General features: G+C 45.1%; 1 protein-coding gene across 4 annotated transcripts in view; it reads left to right on the top strand.

Annotated features, from left to right (window-relative positions):
• The window catches only part of LOC109873239 (AP-2 complex subunit beta-like), an 81,483-nt gene that overhangs the window by 6,494 nt on the left and 58,852 nt on the right, over positions 1-16,137 (top strand). For all 4 annotated transcript variants that reach the window (XR_004205931.1, XM_020464859.2, XM_020464862.2 and 1 more), the window contains 7 exons: positions 1,788-1,908; positions 4,756-4,851; positions 5,058-5,173; positions 5,362-5,527; positions 7,386-7,484; positions 7,602-7,861; positions 8,052-8,247. Coding sequence is in view for 3 of the 4 variants with exons in the window: in XM_020464859.2 (XP_020320448.1) it covers positions 1,788-1,908; positions 4,756-4,851; positions 5,058-5,173; positions 5,362-5,527; positions 7,386-7,484; positions 7,602-7,861; positions 8,052-8,247 (1,054 nt within the window). In the remaining variant the exon portion in view is untranslated. The remainder of the gene's footprint in view (positions 1-1,787; positions 1,909-4,755; positions 4,852-5,057; positions 5,174-5,361; positions 5,528-7,385; positions 7,485-7,601; positions 7,862-8,051; positions 8,248-16,137) is intronic.

The following is a 16,137-nucleotide window of genomic DNA, read 5'->3' as shown; positions in this document are numbered from 1 at the left end:
GGAAATAACCTAAATGAGGAACCATTTAGTCTAATTGTTTTTTTTACCATGTCTTAGGCCTACCTAAAGGTTTCTGCCAAGGAACATCAGCATGTTCACCTTTTCTGCCCCAGAGTAGCAAACTCAGGAGGATGATGGACTTGTAAATGTTGACAGAGGTTTGTCATTTATCCATCCTTTGCCCTGATAATCTTTTTGCGTATTCTGCAAGTGACTTCGGTCAGGTCTGCTTGCTCACCTTTATCATTCGTCCTGAAACCGAAGAACTGCCAAACAGGCAGATGACAAACATGATTTCTTTCCCAGCCATCGTTTTTTTTCTTCTGATTCACAGTAAGGCAGGCTATACTATAGATACTAAGTGAAATCCAGTCACTTATTTATGTCGAAAAGTAGCCTAATGGAAGAAGGTTGGAAATGTGCTTACCCAGATGATCAAGATTAAATAACAATAGTCTACACTTGATATGGCTATATTATACATTTTTAATATTTAGGCTAATATAACTGATATCTGAGTATTTCTATGGACAAGAGAGAAACATAGCCCTACCAATTTGAAAATCATTATGTAGCCTAGACTAGCCTCTAAGGGATCAGGGCTGGAACAGAGTCAAGCAGATTTTGTTTGCTGATGTCAACATTGTGAACAGAGTGCCCCATGGTGGCGGTGGGGTTATGGTATGGGCAGGCATAAGCTACGGACAAGGAACACAATTGCATTTTATCGATGGCAATTTGAATCCACCGAGATACCGTGATGAGATCTTGAGGCCCATTCATCCGTTGCCATCACCTCATGTTTCAGCATGATAATACACAGCCCCATGTCAGAAGGATCTGTACACAATTCCTGGTAGCCGAAAATGTCCGTTCTTCCATGGCCTGAATATTTACCAGACATGTCACCCATTGAGCATGTTTGGGATGCTCTGGATCGGTTCCCACCAATATCCAGCAACTTCACACAGCCATTGAAGAGGAGTGGGACAACATTACACAGGCCACAATCAACAGCCTGATCAAATCTTATGTATTCAGAGATGTCACGCTGCATGACAGGTTTTCTGATCCACGCCCCCAACTTTTTTTTAAAGGTATCTGTGAACAACAGAAGCATATCTGTATTCCCAGTCTCGTGAAGTCCATAGATTAGGGCCTACTGATTTCCTTAGATGAACTGTAACTCAGTAAAATCTTAGAAATAGTTGCATATTGCGTTTTTCTATTTTTGTTCAGTGTATTTAAAAAAAAATGTTGGACATAAAAGACTAAAAACACCAGCAAATCAGATCTGTGATTTTAGTTTTGGAAATTTGTTCAAAAGTATTCCCACCCATAACAAAGATATATATACTATATGTGATCATATACAAATGTAAGCAAGGTTTGAAATTATTATGTTTTAGTCAAATATTATATCTGTTTGGGCTTCTTGCAGTCAATTTGCAGTCTAGAAAGGATTTGTAATTATGTTCTGGCCTCCTGACCATCCACTCAAGAAAATATAATCCCGCAGCTGAATCTAGTTAATTATCCCTTGTTTTTAGCCCTTTCTAAATGAATCCCTCAGTGATGTGGAATGTTTGATGTTAGATTAGACTGTTTAGTTACAATGTTTTGGCACCATGTTTTAGTTTGGTGCCATCCTCACTTCCTAGCCACTAGATGACAGAATGTCTCTTTCTATGTATCCTTCCCCTCTCTCAGCTCTGTGGGTTCAGATCAGGACCAGATGGATAGATAGATGTTCTGTTCCTATAATACATGTCATCTCTACTCTTTAGGCCTGAGATCCTTAAGCAGGAGATCAAGGTGTTCTTTGTCAAGTACAACGACCCCATCTACGTCAAACTGGAGAAACTGGACATCATGATTCGCCTGGCCTCCCAGGCCAACATAGCTCAGGTACCATTCATGGAACCCTATACCTCAGTCAATAGAACTCTACACTGAGTGTACAAAACATTAGGAACACCTTCCTAACATTGAGTTTCACCCCCTTATGCTCTCAGAACAGCCTCAGTTTGTCAGGGCATTGACTCTACAAGGTGTCTTGCGTTCCACAGGGATGCTGGCCAATGTTGATGCCAGTGCTTCCCACAGTTGTGTCAAATTGGCTGGATGTCCTTTGGATGGTGGACCATTCTTGATACTCGGGGGAAACTGTTGAGCGTAAAAAAAACAAAAGCGTTGCAGTTCTTGACACACTCAAACCAGTGTGCCTGGCACCTACCAGGGTTCGTATTTTCATGAAAGCATGGGATTTTTAAATGGTGTTTTCTAGGCCTGGAAAAGTTTTGGAAAGTCATAAAATCTGAAATGTTGTGGCAGTCATGGAAATTCTGAATATTTTCTGTTAATGTAATTTATTTAGGCACAGTTAAATATTTTATCAATCAAATAGAATCAGCATATAGCACATAGCCCGGATCGGAATGTCACTAGTGCACCTGCATAGTGCAAGACGAGTGGGCCGTTGCTCAAGGACAGAGAGACAGTCAGACATTGCATAAGCAGGTAGGCCTATAAAATTAACGAGGTAGCCAATTCAAAATATATATTGTACCCTCTAGTTAACTGTTAAGCTATTTTTAGCATGTATTAATGTTTTCGTCATGTCCCAAAAAACTTTCCACCGACACTTGCGAATAAGGTCATACGAAGTTTATTTACTTTTTTGAATGATTTATATCGTGGCAGGGTAGCCTAGTGGTTAGAGAGTTGGACTAGTAACCGGAAGGTTGCAAGTTCAAACCCCCGCGCTGTCGTTCTGCCCCTGAACAGGCAGTTCCTAGGCCCTCAAGAATTTGTTCTTAACTGACTTGCCTAGTTAAATTAGTTGGGATTTGGTTTAATCAAAATAATAATTTGTGAATCGTGAACATTATTTTTAGGAATAAACATTAGATGCAACCTTTCTTTTGGGGTATGTTGCTTCAAAACTTGTTTTATAGATACTTCCAATTGATTTGAGCATCCAATGTATGGGACATTGTAACACAATAGATAAGTCAGCCTGCAAATTAAACAACTCTAATGTAGTTAAGATAATTATGACTAAACTAGAAAAGGTACATTTTCTGGAAATGTTTATGCTTGCTTCAGCTGAATAAAAAGATTTGTAGCCTACAATATTAATTTGATCTTTGATATATTGAATGAGCAAATTATTTCAAAAGGCATAAAACTTATTTGTAATGTTGCAATGTTTTACATTCAGGGTGGTCAACCATCCTCCAGGAGAACTAATGGTTGTGCAAGTTTTTATTCCTGTCCCCCTCTAACAAATCACAGTTTAGAAATGAACTGCTCAACCAGACCTTATTAAAGGGCTTGATCAAGAGCCTGAACACCCAGTAGCTCTACACACTGAGGGCTGACCACATGTGTTTCATACAGTTGCCTAGCAGGGGTTCTACTTTGTGGGGGTTTGAGTGCCTTGCTCAATGACAGGAGATGGTACATGGGATCAGAGAGCAGCCTCCCTGTGTCGATACCACCATTTTCTATACGTAAATAGGGATGCCACCAGTTGTTGGTCATGGAAATTTGGTGAAAGTCATGCAATTCCATCTGTCAAAATGTGCATGCTACTACCGTTCAAAGGCACTTAAATATTTTCTTGGCCATTCACCCTCTGAATGGCACACATACACAATCCATGTCTCAATTGTCTCAAAGCTTAAAAATCCTTATTTCCTCCCTTCATCTACACTGATTGAAGTCGATTTAAAGTGACATCAATAAGGGATCATAGCTTTCACCTATTTTCACCTGGTCAGTCAGTCATGGAAAGAGCAGGTGTTCCTAATATTTTGTTCACTCAGTGTATTAGGGTGTTAATTTCTGATGATTTACTGTACATCATTATATACTTAGTCACTCTACACAGAAAACTATCATTGTACCATTTTGGTGAAGCTAGCTTAGTACTCTGTATGTGTAACGGATGTGAAACGGCTAGCTTAGTTAGCGGTGGTGCGCGCTAAATAACGTTTCAATCGGTGACGTCACTTGCTCTGAGACCTTGAAGTAGTAGTTCCCCTTGCTCTGCAAGAGCCGCGGCTTTTGTGGAGCGATGGGCAACGATGCTTCGTGGGTGACTGTTGTTGATGTGTGCAGAGGGTCCCTGGTTCGCGCCCGGGTATGGGCGAGGGGACGGTCTAAAGTTATACTGTTACATATGTTTGACTTATAATAATGGTATTGCCCCCCAGAAATATAACATTTTGTTAACATAACAACATGGCCCTCAGAAAGCATAGCATACTCTAACCCCGACTTGGATCCATCTGTTCAGCCGCACCTCTATATTGAAGACTAATTTCAACAGAAACTTTCATATCCCAATGCTTCACTCCTAATCAGTCTTATCTGGTGCTCTTAGCGGCTCCTGTCAGACGATGCCTTAATGAACACACGTTTTAAATAGCGGATGTGCTCACTTCCTTCGCTGTGAAGAGCCGAGATAGCTGTCAATCACGCTGACAGCTAAGGCAGGCTCGGACAATCTTGCTGTAAATTTGCCATTACAGTCCAACAGAGAGACACTCCCTGGATAAACACCATCTCTGAGGGAGGCTTTGGTAGCTTCTTTGACTGGCCTTGGGTAGCTTACACTTGTGTGTGTCCACAATTTTACTAACCTCAACCTTATCTCCTCAACCCATTTTCTTAGTGTCAAGATGTTTGCATGTCCTCCCACCGTGTGTGTGTGATGTTTTTCACTCATATACCCTGCTCTCTTCCCAGGTGTTGGCTGAGCTGAAGGAGTATGCCACCGAGGTAGACGTTGACTTTGTGCGTAAGGCAGTGAGGGCCATCGGGCGCTGTGCCATCAAAGTGGAGGTTGGAATCTGAGACACCATCATAGACGGACACACAGAGGATCTCTGATTAATGTCTATCTGAACTTCAGATTTTATAGCTGTTCCAAAAAAGTGCCATCCAGTCCTATAAAGTTGTTTGAAGGAGTTTAAACGAGGTACTTTGGCCACTGTGAAAAAAACAGTTTTGGGTCAGTGTTGACTCTGTTCCTGTTGTCTCCTTTTTAGCAATCTGCTGAGCGCTGTGTTAGCACCCTGCTAGACCTCATCCAGACCAAGGTCAACTATGTGGTGCAGGAGGCCATCGTGGTCATCAGGGACATCTTCCGCAAATACCCCAACAAGTAGGTGTCCTTTTCCCTCCATCCCCAATAATAATCAATGAAGTTCGAGAATTTTTTTCCTCATTCTTGTCTTTTGTTTTTCAGTAGGGGCTATACTGCCACTGTCTGTGTCTATACAATACCTTTGTATAGCCCCAGACAGACACTAGTTTATACCCTGACCCTTTATACTTTCTCTCTCTGCTCAGGTATGAAAGCATCATCGCCACGCTGTGTGAGAACCTGGATTCTCTGGACGAGCCGGATGCGCGTGCCGCCATGATCTGGATCGTGGGCGAGTACGCTGAGAGGATCGACAACGCCGACGAGCTGCTGGAGAGCTTCCTGGAGGGCTTCCATGACGAGAGCACGCAGGTCAGTTGTCCCAGAGCGGAGCGCTCAGGTCAGTTGTCCCAGAGCGGAGCGCTCAGGTCAGTTGACCCAGAGCGGAGCGCTCAGGTCAGTTGTCCCAGAGCGGAGCGCCCAGGTCAGTTGTCCCAGAGCGGAGCGCCCAGGTCAGTTGTCCCAGAGCGGAGCGCCCAGGTCAGTTGTCCCAGAGCGGAGCGCCCAGGTCAGTTGTCCCAGAGCGGAGCGCCCAGGTCAGTTGTCCCAGAGCGGAGCGCCCAGGTCAGTTGTCCCAGAGCGGAGCGCCCAGGTCAGTTGTCCCAGAGCGGAGCGCCCAGGTCAGTTGTCCCAGAGCGGAGCGCCCAGGTCAGTTGTCCCAGAGCGGAGCGCCCAGGTCAGTTGTCCCAGAGCGGAGCGCCCAGGTCAGTTGTCCCAGAGCGGAGCGCCCAGGTCAGTTGTCCCAGAGCGGAGCGCCCAGGTCAGTTGTCCCAGAGCGGAGCGCCCAGGTCAGTTGTCCCAGAGCGGAGCGCCCAGGTCAGTTGTCCCAGAGCGGAGCGCCCAGGTCAGTTGTCCCAGAGCGGACCGCCCAGGTCAGTTGTCCCAGAGCGGACCATGGAGGTCAGTTGTCCCAGAGCGGAGCGCTCAGGTCAGTTGTCCCAGAGCGCAGCGCCCAGGTCAGTTGTCCCAGAGCGGAGCGCCCAGGTCAGTTGTCCCAGAGCGCAGCGCCCAGGTCAGTTGTTCCAGAGCGCAGCGCCCAGGCCAGTTGTCCCAGAGCAGACCATGGAGGTCAGTTGTCCCAGAGCGGAGCGCTCAGGTCAGTTGTCCCAGAGCGGAGCGCCCAGGTCAGTTGTCCCAGAGCGGAGCGCCCAGGTCAGTTGTCCCAGAGCGGAGCGCCCAGGTCAGTTGTCCCAGAGCGGAGCGCCCAGGTCAGTTGTCCCAGAGCGCAGCGCCCAGGCCAGTTGTCCCAGAGCAGACCATGGAGGTCAGTTGTCCCAGAGCGGAGCGCTCAGGTCAGTTGTCCCAGAGCGGAGCGCCCAGGTCAGTTGTCCCAGAGCGGAGCGCCCAGGTCAGTTGTCCCAGAGCGGAGCGCCCAGGTCAGTTGTCCCAGAGCGGAGCGCCCAGGTCAGTTGTCCCAGAGCGGAGCGCCCAGGTCAGTTGTCCCAGAGCGGAGCGCCCAGGTCAGTTGTCCCAGAGCGGAGCGCCCAGGTCAGTTGTCCCAGAGCGGAGCGCCCAGGTCAGTTGTCCCAGAGCGGAGCGCCCAGGTCAGTTGTCCCAGAGCAGACCATGGAGGTCAGTTGTCCCAGAGCGGAGCGCTCAGGTCAGTTGTCCCAGAGCGCAGCGCCCAGGTCAGTTGTCCCAGAGCAGAGCGCCCAGGTCAGTTGTCCCGGAGCGCCCTGGTCAGTTGTCCCGGAGCGGAGCGCCCAGGTAAGTTGTCCCAGAGCACTCGAGTCAGTTGTCCCAGAGCGGAGCGCCCAGGTTAGTTGAGGTCAGCAACCCTAGTCCTCTGCCCAATTTCTAATCTACCTCTACCCCCAGGACACTTAATATAAATCTGCTGGTTTCATTTGAGAATCTTAATGCCAGATTGCCTGGATGATGCGTTTGGGACTTTTACACCCTGACAGAAATTAAACTAGAGCAGAGACTGGATTGGATATGGTTATAGCTCCACTTTGTCCTTGTCTGTAATTTCTGCTATATTGCTTTCATTAAAGTCAGCCTTTCATATCTACTACACATGTGCCTTAGGGATAGGTGCTAGGAGTTGATTTGGTCCAGCCCTAACAGTAATAACCTTTATTATCTGGGTTTGGCAGCCACTTTCACTATTTGAGCAGGTATGAGGTTGGGTCAGACCATTCACAGCCTTGGGGGTGTGTTGTTTCAGGTCCAGCTCACTCTTCTCACAGCCATCGTCAAGCTTTTCCTCAAGAAGCCCTCTGAGACTCAGGAGCTGGTGCAGCAGGTCCTCAGTCTGGCCACACAGGTGAGACACACACATACACACACCAACACGTCTCCCTCTTTTTTTTCAAACTGTCCCAAACTTAAACTCATCAATATCTATTCTCAACTGTGATTCTTCTCCCTTGTGTCCTCCTAGGACTCCGACAACCCTGATCTGCGTGACAGGGGTTACATCTACTGGCGCCTGCTGTCCACCGATCCGGTAACGGCCAAGGAGGTGGTCTTGTCCGAAAAGCCCCTGATCTCGGAGGAGACAGACCTGATTGAGCCCACCCTGCTGGACGAGCTCATTTGCCACATTGGCTCCCTAGCCTCCGTCTACCACAAGCCCCCCAACGCCTTCGTGGAGGGCAGCCATGGCATCCATCGCAAGCACCTGCCCATCCAGCACGGCAGGTGAGACACAGTTACCAGGAAGTTACTCAGTTACCAAAGTCCCAGAAGACACACTCACCTAACCCCCAAACAACACATCCCTCTCCGTCTAGCACAACACATAGGCAACACACAAATACCAAGATCTGCTCCCCCATATAACTTAAATAAAATATTAATTACATACTGTATATCTGTGCCTGCCTCTCAGCATTGACACAGGCGAGAGCCCTGTGAGCGCAGGGCCAGCGGTCCCTATTGAACAGGCCCAGTCAGTCATCCCTTCCCAGGGAGACCTGCTGGGAGACCTGCTCAACCTGGACCTGGGTCCCCCCGTCAATGTGCCCCAGGTCTCCTCCATGCAGATGGGCGCTGTCGACTTGCTGGGCGGAGGCCTCGACAGCCTGGTGAGTGAGAGATACACACACACACACACACACAACATACTCACGTAAAGGTTTATTTATCTCTGCTGGGATGGTTGGATTGTACATGTAGTCCATGAGGGATCAATAGGACAGCATTCTTCCTGATTGATGTTTTATTGTGCCATGAACAATGTGGAGAGTATGTCTCCTTTTAGCGTGGCTGTCGGTGTGCGTTCCCCGGTCTGAGTTGAGCTGAGGTGATGTAGGGGCTTCTGGCTGACACAGCGAGGGTGGTGTATGCTGAGCTGTGGCCATAGATATCCACTATATCAGTGAGAAGCTGGTCTCCCTGTCCCTGATTGATCTGCCAGACGCTGGTACAGAGAGGCAGACAGGGCAGGGGCGTCACGATGCAGCGTCACACATATCTCAATACAGCAGAGACACGAGGCGGAGGCTTGGCACGCCATGGTGGTACTGGCACGCACACAGCAAACCAAAGTTTGGTCCAAATGGTACAGGATAGTAGCATCTTGTCAGTTGCTAATATTATTGCACTGTCAAGATTGTTTTGGGCTTTATACAGATTACTTGTTTTGGGTGACAAGATGGTGCCTATTATTTAATGTCCTAGTTAGCCAGCTATAAAAAGCTCATTTCCATCCATGGTGTAACAATGTGATAATGATTTGAGTGTGGTTTGGCATGCAAGTCTTGTTTTGGGACTGCTCTGGAACGAGCAGCTGCTTTTTAGGAAGCTTTATTAATGTCTTATGTTTTACGAAAACTTCCTCCTCTTGACAAAGTCTTTATAGCTTTTTAATGATATTAGCTGGTGATTGTGTTCCCTAGCCTGAAGGGACAGCCGCAGCAGTTGTTCTACTCTACGGATAGGAAAGAAATGGTGTCAGACCGTCTACAGTCGTGGCCAAAAGTTTTGAGAATGACACATATTAATTTTCACAAAGTTTGCTGCTTCAGTGTCTTTAGATATTTTTGTCAGATGTTACTATGGAATACTGAAGTATAATTACAAGCATTTCATAAGTGTCAAAGGCTTTAATTGACAATTACATGAAGTTGATGCAAAGAGTCAATATTTGCAGTGTTGACCCTTCTTTTTCAAGACCTCTGCAATCCGCCCTGGCATGCTGTCAATTAACTTCTGGGCCACATCCTGACTGATAGCAGTCCATTCTTGCATAATCAATGCTTGGAATTTGTCAGAATTTGTGGGGTTTTGTTTGTCTACCTGCCTCTTGAGGATTGACCACAAGTTCTCAATGGGTCTGGGGAGATTCCTGGCCATGGACCCAAAATATCAATGTTTTGTTCCCCGAGCCACTTAGTTATCACTTTTGCCTAATGGCAAGGTGCTCCATCATGCTGGAAAAGGCATTGTTCGTCACCAAACTGTTCCTGGATGTTTGGGAGAAGTTGCTCTCGGAGGATGTGTTGGTACCATTCTTTATTCATGGCTGTGTTCTTAGGCAAAATTGTCAGTGAGCCCACTCCCTTGGCTGAGAAGCAACCCCACACATGAATGGTCTCAGGATGCTTTACTGTTGGCATGACACAGGACTGATGGTAGCGCTCACCTTGTCTTCTCTGGACAAGCTTTTTTCCTGATGCCCCAAACAATCGGAAAGGGGATTCACCAGAGAAAATGACTTTACCCCAGTCCTCAGCAGTCCAATCCCTGTACCTTTTGCAGAATATCAGTCTGTCCCTGATGTTTTTCCTGGAGAGAAGTGGCTTCTTTGCTGCCCTTCTTGACACTAGGCCATCCTCCAAAAGTCTTTGCCTCACACCTGCCTACTGCCATTCCTGAGCAAGCTCTGTACTGGTGGTGCCCCGGTCCCGCAGCTGAATCATCTTTAGGAGACGATCCTGGCGCTTGCTGGATTTTCTTGGGCGCCCTGAAGCCTTCTTCACAACAATTGAACCGCTCTGCCTTGAAGTTCTTGATGACCTGATAAATGGCTGATTTAGGTGCAATCTTACTGGCAGCAATATCCTTACCTGTGAAGCCCTTTTTGTGCAAAGCAATGATGACGGCACGTGTTTCCTTGCAGGTAACCTGGGTTGACAGAGGAAGAACAATAATTCCAAGCACCACCCTCCTTTTGAAGCTTCCAGTCTGTTATTTGAACTCAATCAGCATGGCCGAGTGATCTCCCGCCTTGTCCTCATCAACACTCACACCTGTGTTAACGAGAGAATCACTGACATGATGTCAGCTGGTCGTTTGTGGCAGGGCTGAAATGCAGTGGAAATGTTTTTCTGGGATTCAGTTAATTTGCATGGCAAAGAGGGACTTTGCAATTAATTGTATTTCATCTGATCACTCTTCATAACATTCTGGAGTATATGCAAATTGCCATCATACAAACTGAGGCAGCAGACTTTGTGAAAATGTATATTTGTGTCATTCTCAACTTTTGGCCACGACTGTACATACAAAATAGGGTTGTAGCTTGTAGTGTTGTAGCCACCAAAATGTTGTTCAGAAAGGAAACACCATGTACTAATTTAACCATTTATTAGAAAGTAAATGACAATACATTAGGTATTGGCATTCGTCTCTGCAGCAGCTTAAGGGTAGCCCATTGCCATAGCAATTAGGGGTGTGAATGATTAAACTAAATTAGAATGTTTAACGTTAATAAAAAATCCCTTACCAAACACAAAATTAAAATCACAGTGCACTACCACTAACAGGTCCAGATCATTATCATAAATCGAAAAATCAAAATTAAACAAATACCTAATGCAACAGTGCTGTAACGTTAGTAGATATGCATCTTTCAAATTATTTGCCACGAATATTAAGCGCTCTGCACATCATCGTGATTAAGTTTGAAAAATGACAGAGAAAGGCAAGCGACAGCAGCGAACAGCCTGCTCTTCCACGAGTCAGGACAGTATAATTGAGTCTGCTAAGCTGCTGCGCTGTGCTTCTAGCTGACCCAACATTACAATGTAGCGATTGGTGCTTTGGAAATATGCTGAAGTACAAACTGACTGCTGGGAACATGTCTACAACTTCAACAGCAAGCTGTCAAATTATTGTAAATAATTGACAAACTACACTCTGTTTATCAGTGCAGTGACGAACATCCTTACATGTCATGCTGACCTCACCCCTCGCATCATGTACGTGAGCGTTACAAAATAAATGTACACATACATGTAATTCATTCATTGCACCCACATTGCTCGCACGCATCAACGAGCACCTGCGTAGCCAGGCGCTAAAATAGAACTTGGTTCTATTTGTGACGCTTGACACGCTGCAAATCCTGTCTTTCCCATCTCCTCTTTCCCATCTCCTTTTAGGAGCATATACCCACGTGGGTGATTGAAAGATGAACAGAGGTCCACACTCCAATCCAGTTGGTGGTGGTAATGCACCTTAAAGTTGGTTGCCAACCGCCATATTAAGTTCGAAGAAGAAGAAGCCGGAAGGAGGAGAGATTACTGGAAACTAACTCGATTACCCTTTTATATGTGTATTCATTGTCAAAGTAGAGGACCTTGTGCATTTCATGTCAAATAACAACCCAATGATTATATCCCAGGACAAATTAGCTTGCAATAGCAAGCTAGCTATCTAAATTGCCGTAAATGTTTAATGGTTTTCAACCTGTCCCCAAATTAACATAGTTGGTTCAGAGTTTGTTTTGATATGCCTGTCCTGATCGCGTCTGGTGTGGGTGGACAATATCAACATGTGCGCGATGGTGCGCACACACACGCACAAGCAGTCTGGTCTGCATGTAAGCTAGCTAGCTAAAATTCCATCTCTGTGTTTCAGTGAAGATAGTTAGAAGCAGGCAGGTTACAACAAGCTAAATCAGCTGATGAAATCACCGGCGGCCATTATACTTGCACATATTGTGTGCAGGACTAGAGAGATGTTTTTGCTTTCTCAGAGTATGTGTCTCTGCCCAGTGCCTGTGTTTCATAGCGATTGAGTCATGCACAAGATGGATGGATTTAGAATGCAGTTGGGACATCGAGGGTGCATTGTCTCAATATTTATTTTGGCCAAACCACTTGCGGACTCAAGTGATCACTATTGAACACAACAGCAAGTGGCCACTTGATAAAGGGCTTAGGGGCCAAGTGTTGAGATTCAGCCTATGACTGCTGTATATAGAACTTCATTAACCCCCTTGCGGTTATACGCAATAGGACCCCAATACGCAATAGGACCCCAATACGCAATAGGACCACCATACGCAATAGGACCACCATACGCAATAGGACCACCATACGCAATAGGACCACCATACGCAATAGGACCACCATACGCAATAGGACCACCATACGCAATAGGACCACCATACGCAATAGGACCACCATACGCAATAGGACCACCATACGCAATAGGACCACCATACGCAATAGGACCACCATACGCAATAGGACCACCATACGCAATAGGACCACCATACGCAATAGGATCACCATACGCAATTGGATGACCATAAGCAATAGGATCACCATACGCAATAGGACCATTGTATGCATTGTGAATTCACATGGAATTGTATGTATTTATCATTTTAATGATCACCCACAGGAGAGAGTAGGTTCAGAAGGGGATGGGTGAATTGGCACTGAGGTGGGAAGTCCCTGCTTGCTCTGGATGTTAATTTGTTAGCTGACATTTTCAAGAGACTACACCTTCGATTGAGATAAAACAATGTGTAAGCTCAACCATGAGGAATCATATTGTCCTAGATACACCACCTCACTCCAAAACTTTTTCCAAAGATCGGCACATTTGTCAATTGGCATTATCCAGGCCTGAGGAATCATATTGTCCTAGATACACCACCTCACTCCAAAACTTTTTCCAAAGATCGGCACATTTGTCAATTGGCATTATCCAGGCCAGGGTAACTGTAGTTGGGCGGGGAGTTCAGCGTAGCGAATTAGGGGTTGTGTCTTGCCTGCCGCATAGAGCGGGGCCTCATCGTGATAAGTGATTATTCCGGCTGTCTCGCTGTGTTCCTTATCCGTCTTGGGTGGCGCTCTCAGACTATAAAGGGTTTCCAATTCAATCTTAATTGGACAGTCATTAAAACTGCAGTGACTCCAATCCAAGTTGGAGAGTCCAATCTGGGACATATTACCGCTGTGCTGCTACACAATGTTTAAACCACTGCTGAGTAATTACAGTGGGGAGTGAAAGCTACTCTCTTGCCTCTTTGATCAGCCATTCTGCAGACCTGTAAGCCAATTCGGCCAATTAATGGAATCAATATGGGTTTTAATGAAAGACAAAGAGCCCTGAACTGAAACAGCCCTCAGTAGTTAGTTTAGCACTGATAACGTCCAAGGGCTCTCTTCTCGCAGTCAGAGCTTGGGTTTAAATACTTCTATGAAGGATATTGTGGCTCCAGATTGAACACAGAGCACTAATAGTTTTATTTGCTATATATTTGTAAAATAGAAAATAAAAAAGCAGGCCTAAGCTTAATGTGGGGCGATTAGGGATGTAACAATTCACCGATATGATCGGTCCCTGTTCAAATGTTTAAGATATGAGTGCATCGGTCCGCGGGACCCCAAACTGATCCAAATGTAGCATGCTTCGGACACAAAATCTTGTCAAACGTTACGAATGCCGGTTCACACATTTTTCTTGCTCAAATGACTCTTGCTCTACCTTCTGAAAATACCTTATCTTTTGTGACAACTGTGTCCTCTCCTTCAGTGTCGAACTAAGCATGTATTTGTGTTGCCAGTCATTGATCTACAAGTCATTTTGTATGCCAAACAACCCCAGGCAATATCAGTAGCCTAGTCAAGCTTTGCATGCTGACCAACGAGAGTAGGCCTATTCCTGATCTGGCACATCTGCGTATCACCTTCAGCATTCAAATGTTTGTAAAATGGCTTGCTCTTTATTAGTTGAGTGACAACCAATGTATTTTGCTAGGTTATTTTTAATCAAATGCACTGTTGAAAATGGTGTTTACCGTAGCACCGGAGACAACTCTCATCTGGCTATATATGCTGACTGGGGCTTGCATTAGATTTTATTTTGATTGTTCAGGTTCGCCATCAGCAATAGTTTTGGTAGTTTTGCTTGTAACAATCAGTATATACAGTACAGTGCCTTCAGAAAGTATTTACACCCCTTGACTTTTTCCACATTTTACAAAGTTACAAAGTTGATAAAAAATCTATTTAATTGTCATTTTTTGGTCAACAATCTACATAAAATACTCTAATGCCAAAGTGGAAGAAAAAAATGTATTAATGAAACATTAAACGCATACACTACCGTGTAAAAGTTTAGTCACTTATTAATTTCCTTATTTTTAAAGAAAAGCTAATTTTTTGTCCATTAAAATAACATCAAATTGATCATAAATACAGTGTAGACATTGTTAATGTTGTAAATGACTATTGTAGCTGGAAACGGAAGTATCTACATAGGCATACATACAGTGGGGCAAAAAAGTATTTAGTCAGTCACCAATTGTGCAAGTTCTCCCACTTAAAAAGATGAGAGAGGACTATGACAGACAAAATTAGAAAAAAAAATCCAGAAAATCACATTGTAGGATTTGTTATGAATTGATTTGCAAATTATGGTGGAAAATAAGTATTTGGTCAATAACAAAAGTTTATCTCAATACTTTGTTATATACCCTTTGTTGGCAATGACAGAGGTCAAACGTTTTCTGTAAGTCTTCACAAGGTTTTGTTGCTGGTATTTTGGCCCATTCCTCCATGCAGATCTCCTCTAGAGCAGTGATGTTTTGGGGCTGTTGCTGGGCAACACAGACTTTCAACTCCCTCAAGATTTTCTATGGGGTTGAGATCTGGAGACTGGCTAGGCCACTCCAGGACCTTGAAATACTTCTTACGAAGCCACTCCTTCGTTGCCCGGGCGGTGTGTTTGGGAGGTGTGTTTCACTCAAAATCTCACGATACATGGCCCCATTCATTCTTTCCTTTACACGGATCAGTCGTCCTGATCCCTTTGCAGAAAAACAGCCCCAAAGCATGATGTTTCCACCCCCATGCTTCACAGTAGGTATGGTGTTCTTTGGATGCAACTCAGCATTCTTTGTCCTCCAAACACGACGAGTTGAGTTTTTACCAAAATGTTCTATTTTGGTTTCATCTGACTATATGACATTCTCCCAATCTTCTTCTGGATCATCCAAATGCTCTCTAGCAAACTTCAGACGGGCCTGGACATGTACTGGCTTAAGCAGGGGGACACGTCTGGCACTGCAGGATTTGAGTCCCTGGCGGCGTAGTGTGTTACTGATGGTAGGCTTTGTTACTTTGGTCCCAGCTCTCTGCAGGTCATTCACTAGGTCCCCCCGTGTGGTTCTGGGATTTTTGCTCACCGTTCTTGTGATAATTTTGACCCCACGGGGTGAGATCTTGCGTGGAGCCCCAGATCCAGGGGGATTATCAGTGGTCTTGTATGTCTTCCATTTCCTAATAATTGTTCCCACAGTTGATTTCTTCAAACCAAGCTGCTTACCTATTGCAGATTCAGTCTTCCCAGCCTGGTGCAGGTCTACAATTTTGTTTCTGGTGTCCTTTGACAGCTCTTTGGTCTTGGCCATAGTGGAGTTTGGAGTGTGACTGTTTGAGGTTGTGGGCAGGTGTCTTTTATACCGATAACAAATTCAAACAGGTGCCATTAATACAGGTAACGAGTGGAGGACAGAGGAGCCTCTTAAAGAAGAAGTTACAGGTCTGTGAGAGCCAGAAATCTTGCTTGTTTGTAGGTGACCAAATACTTATTTTCCACCATAATTCATTAGAAAAATCATTAAAAATTCATTAAAAATCCTACAATGTGATTTTCTGGATTTTTGTTCCTCATTTTGTCTGTCATAGTTGAAGTGTACCTATAATGAAAATTACAGGCCTCTCTCATCTTTT

This window comes from Oncorhynchus kisutch, linkage group LG28, assembly GCF_002021735.2.
Source record: "Oncorhynchus kisutch isolate 150728-3 linkage group LG28, Okis_V2, whole genome shotgun sequence".
Classification (NCBI taxonomy): Eukaryota; Metazoa; Chordata; class Actinopteri; order Salmoniformes; family Salmonidae; genus Oncorhynchus; species Oncorhynchus kisutch.
Note: the sequence above shows the minus strand (reverse complement) of the source record. Positions and strands in the feature narration are given on the sequence as shown.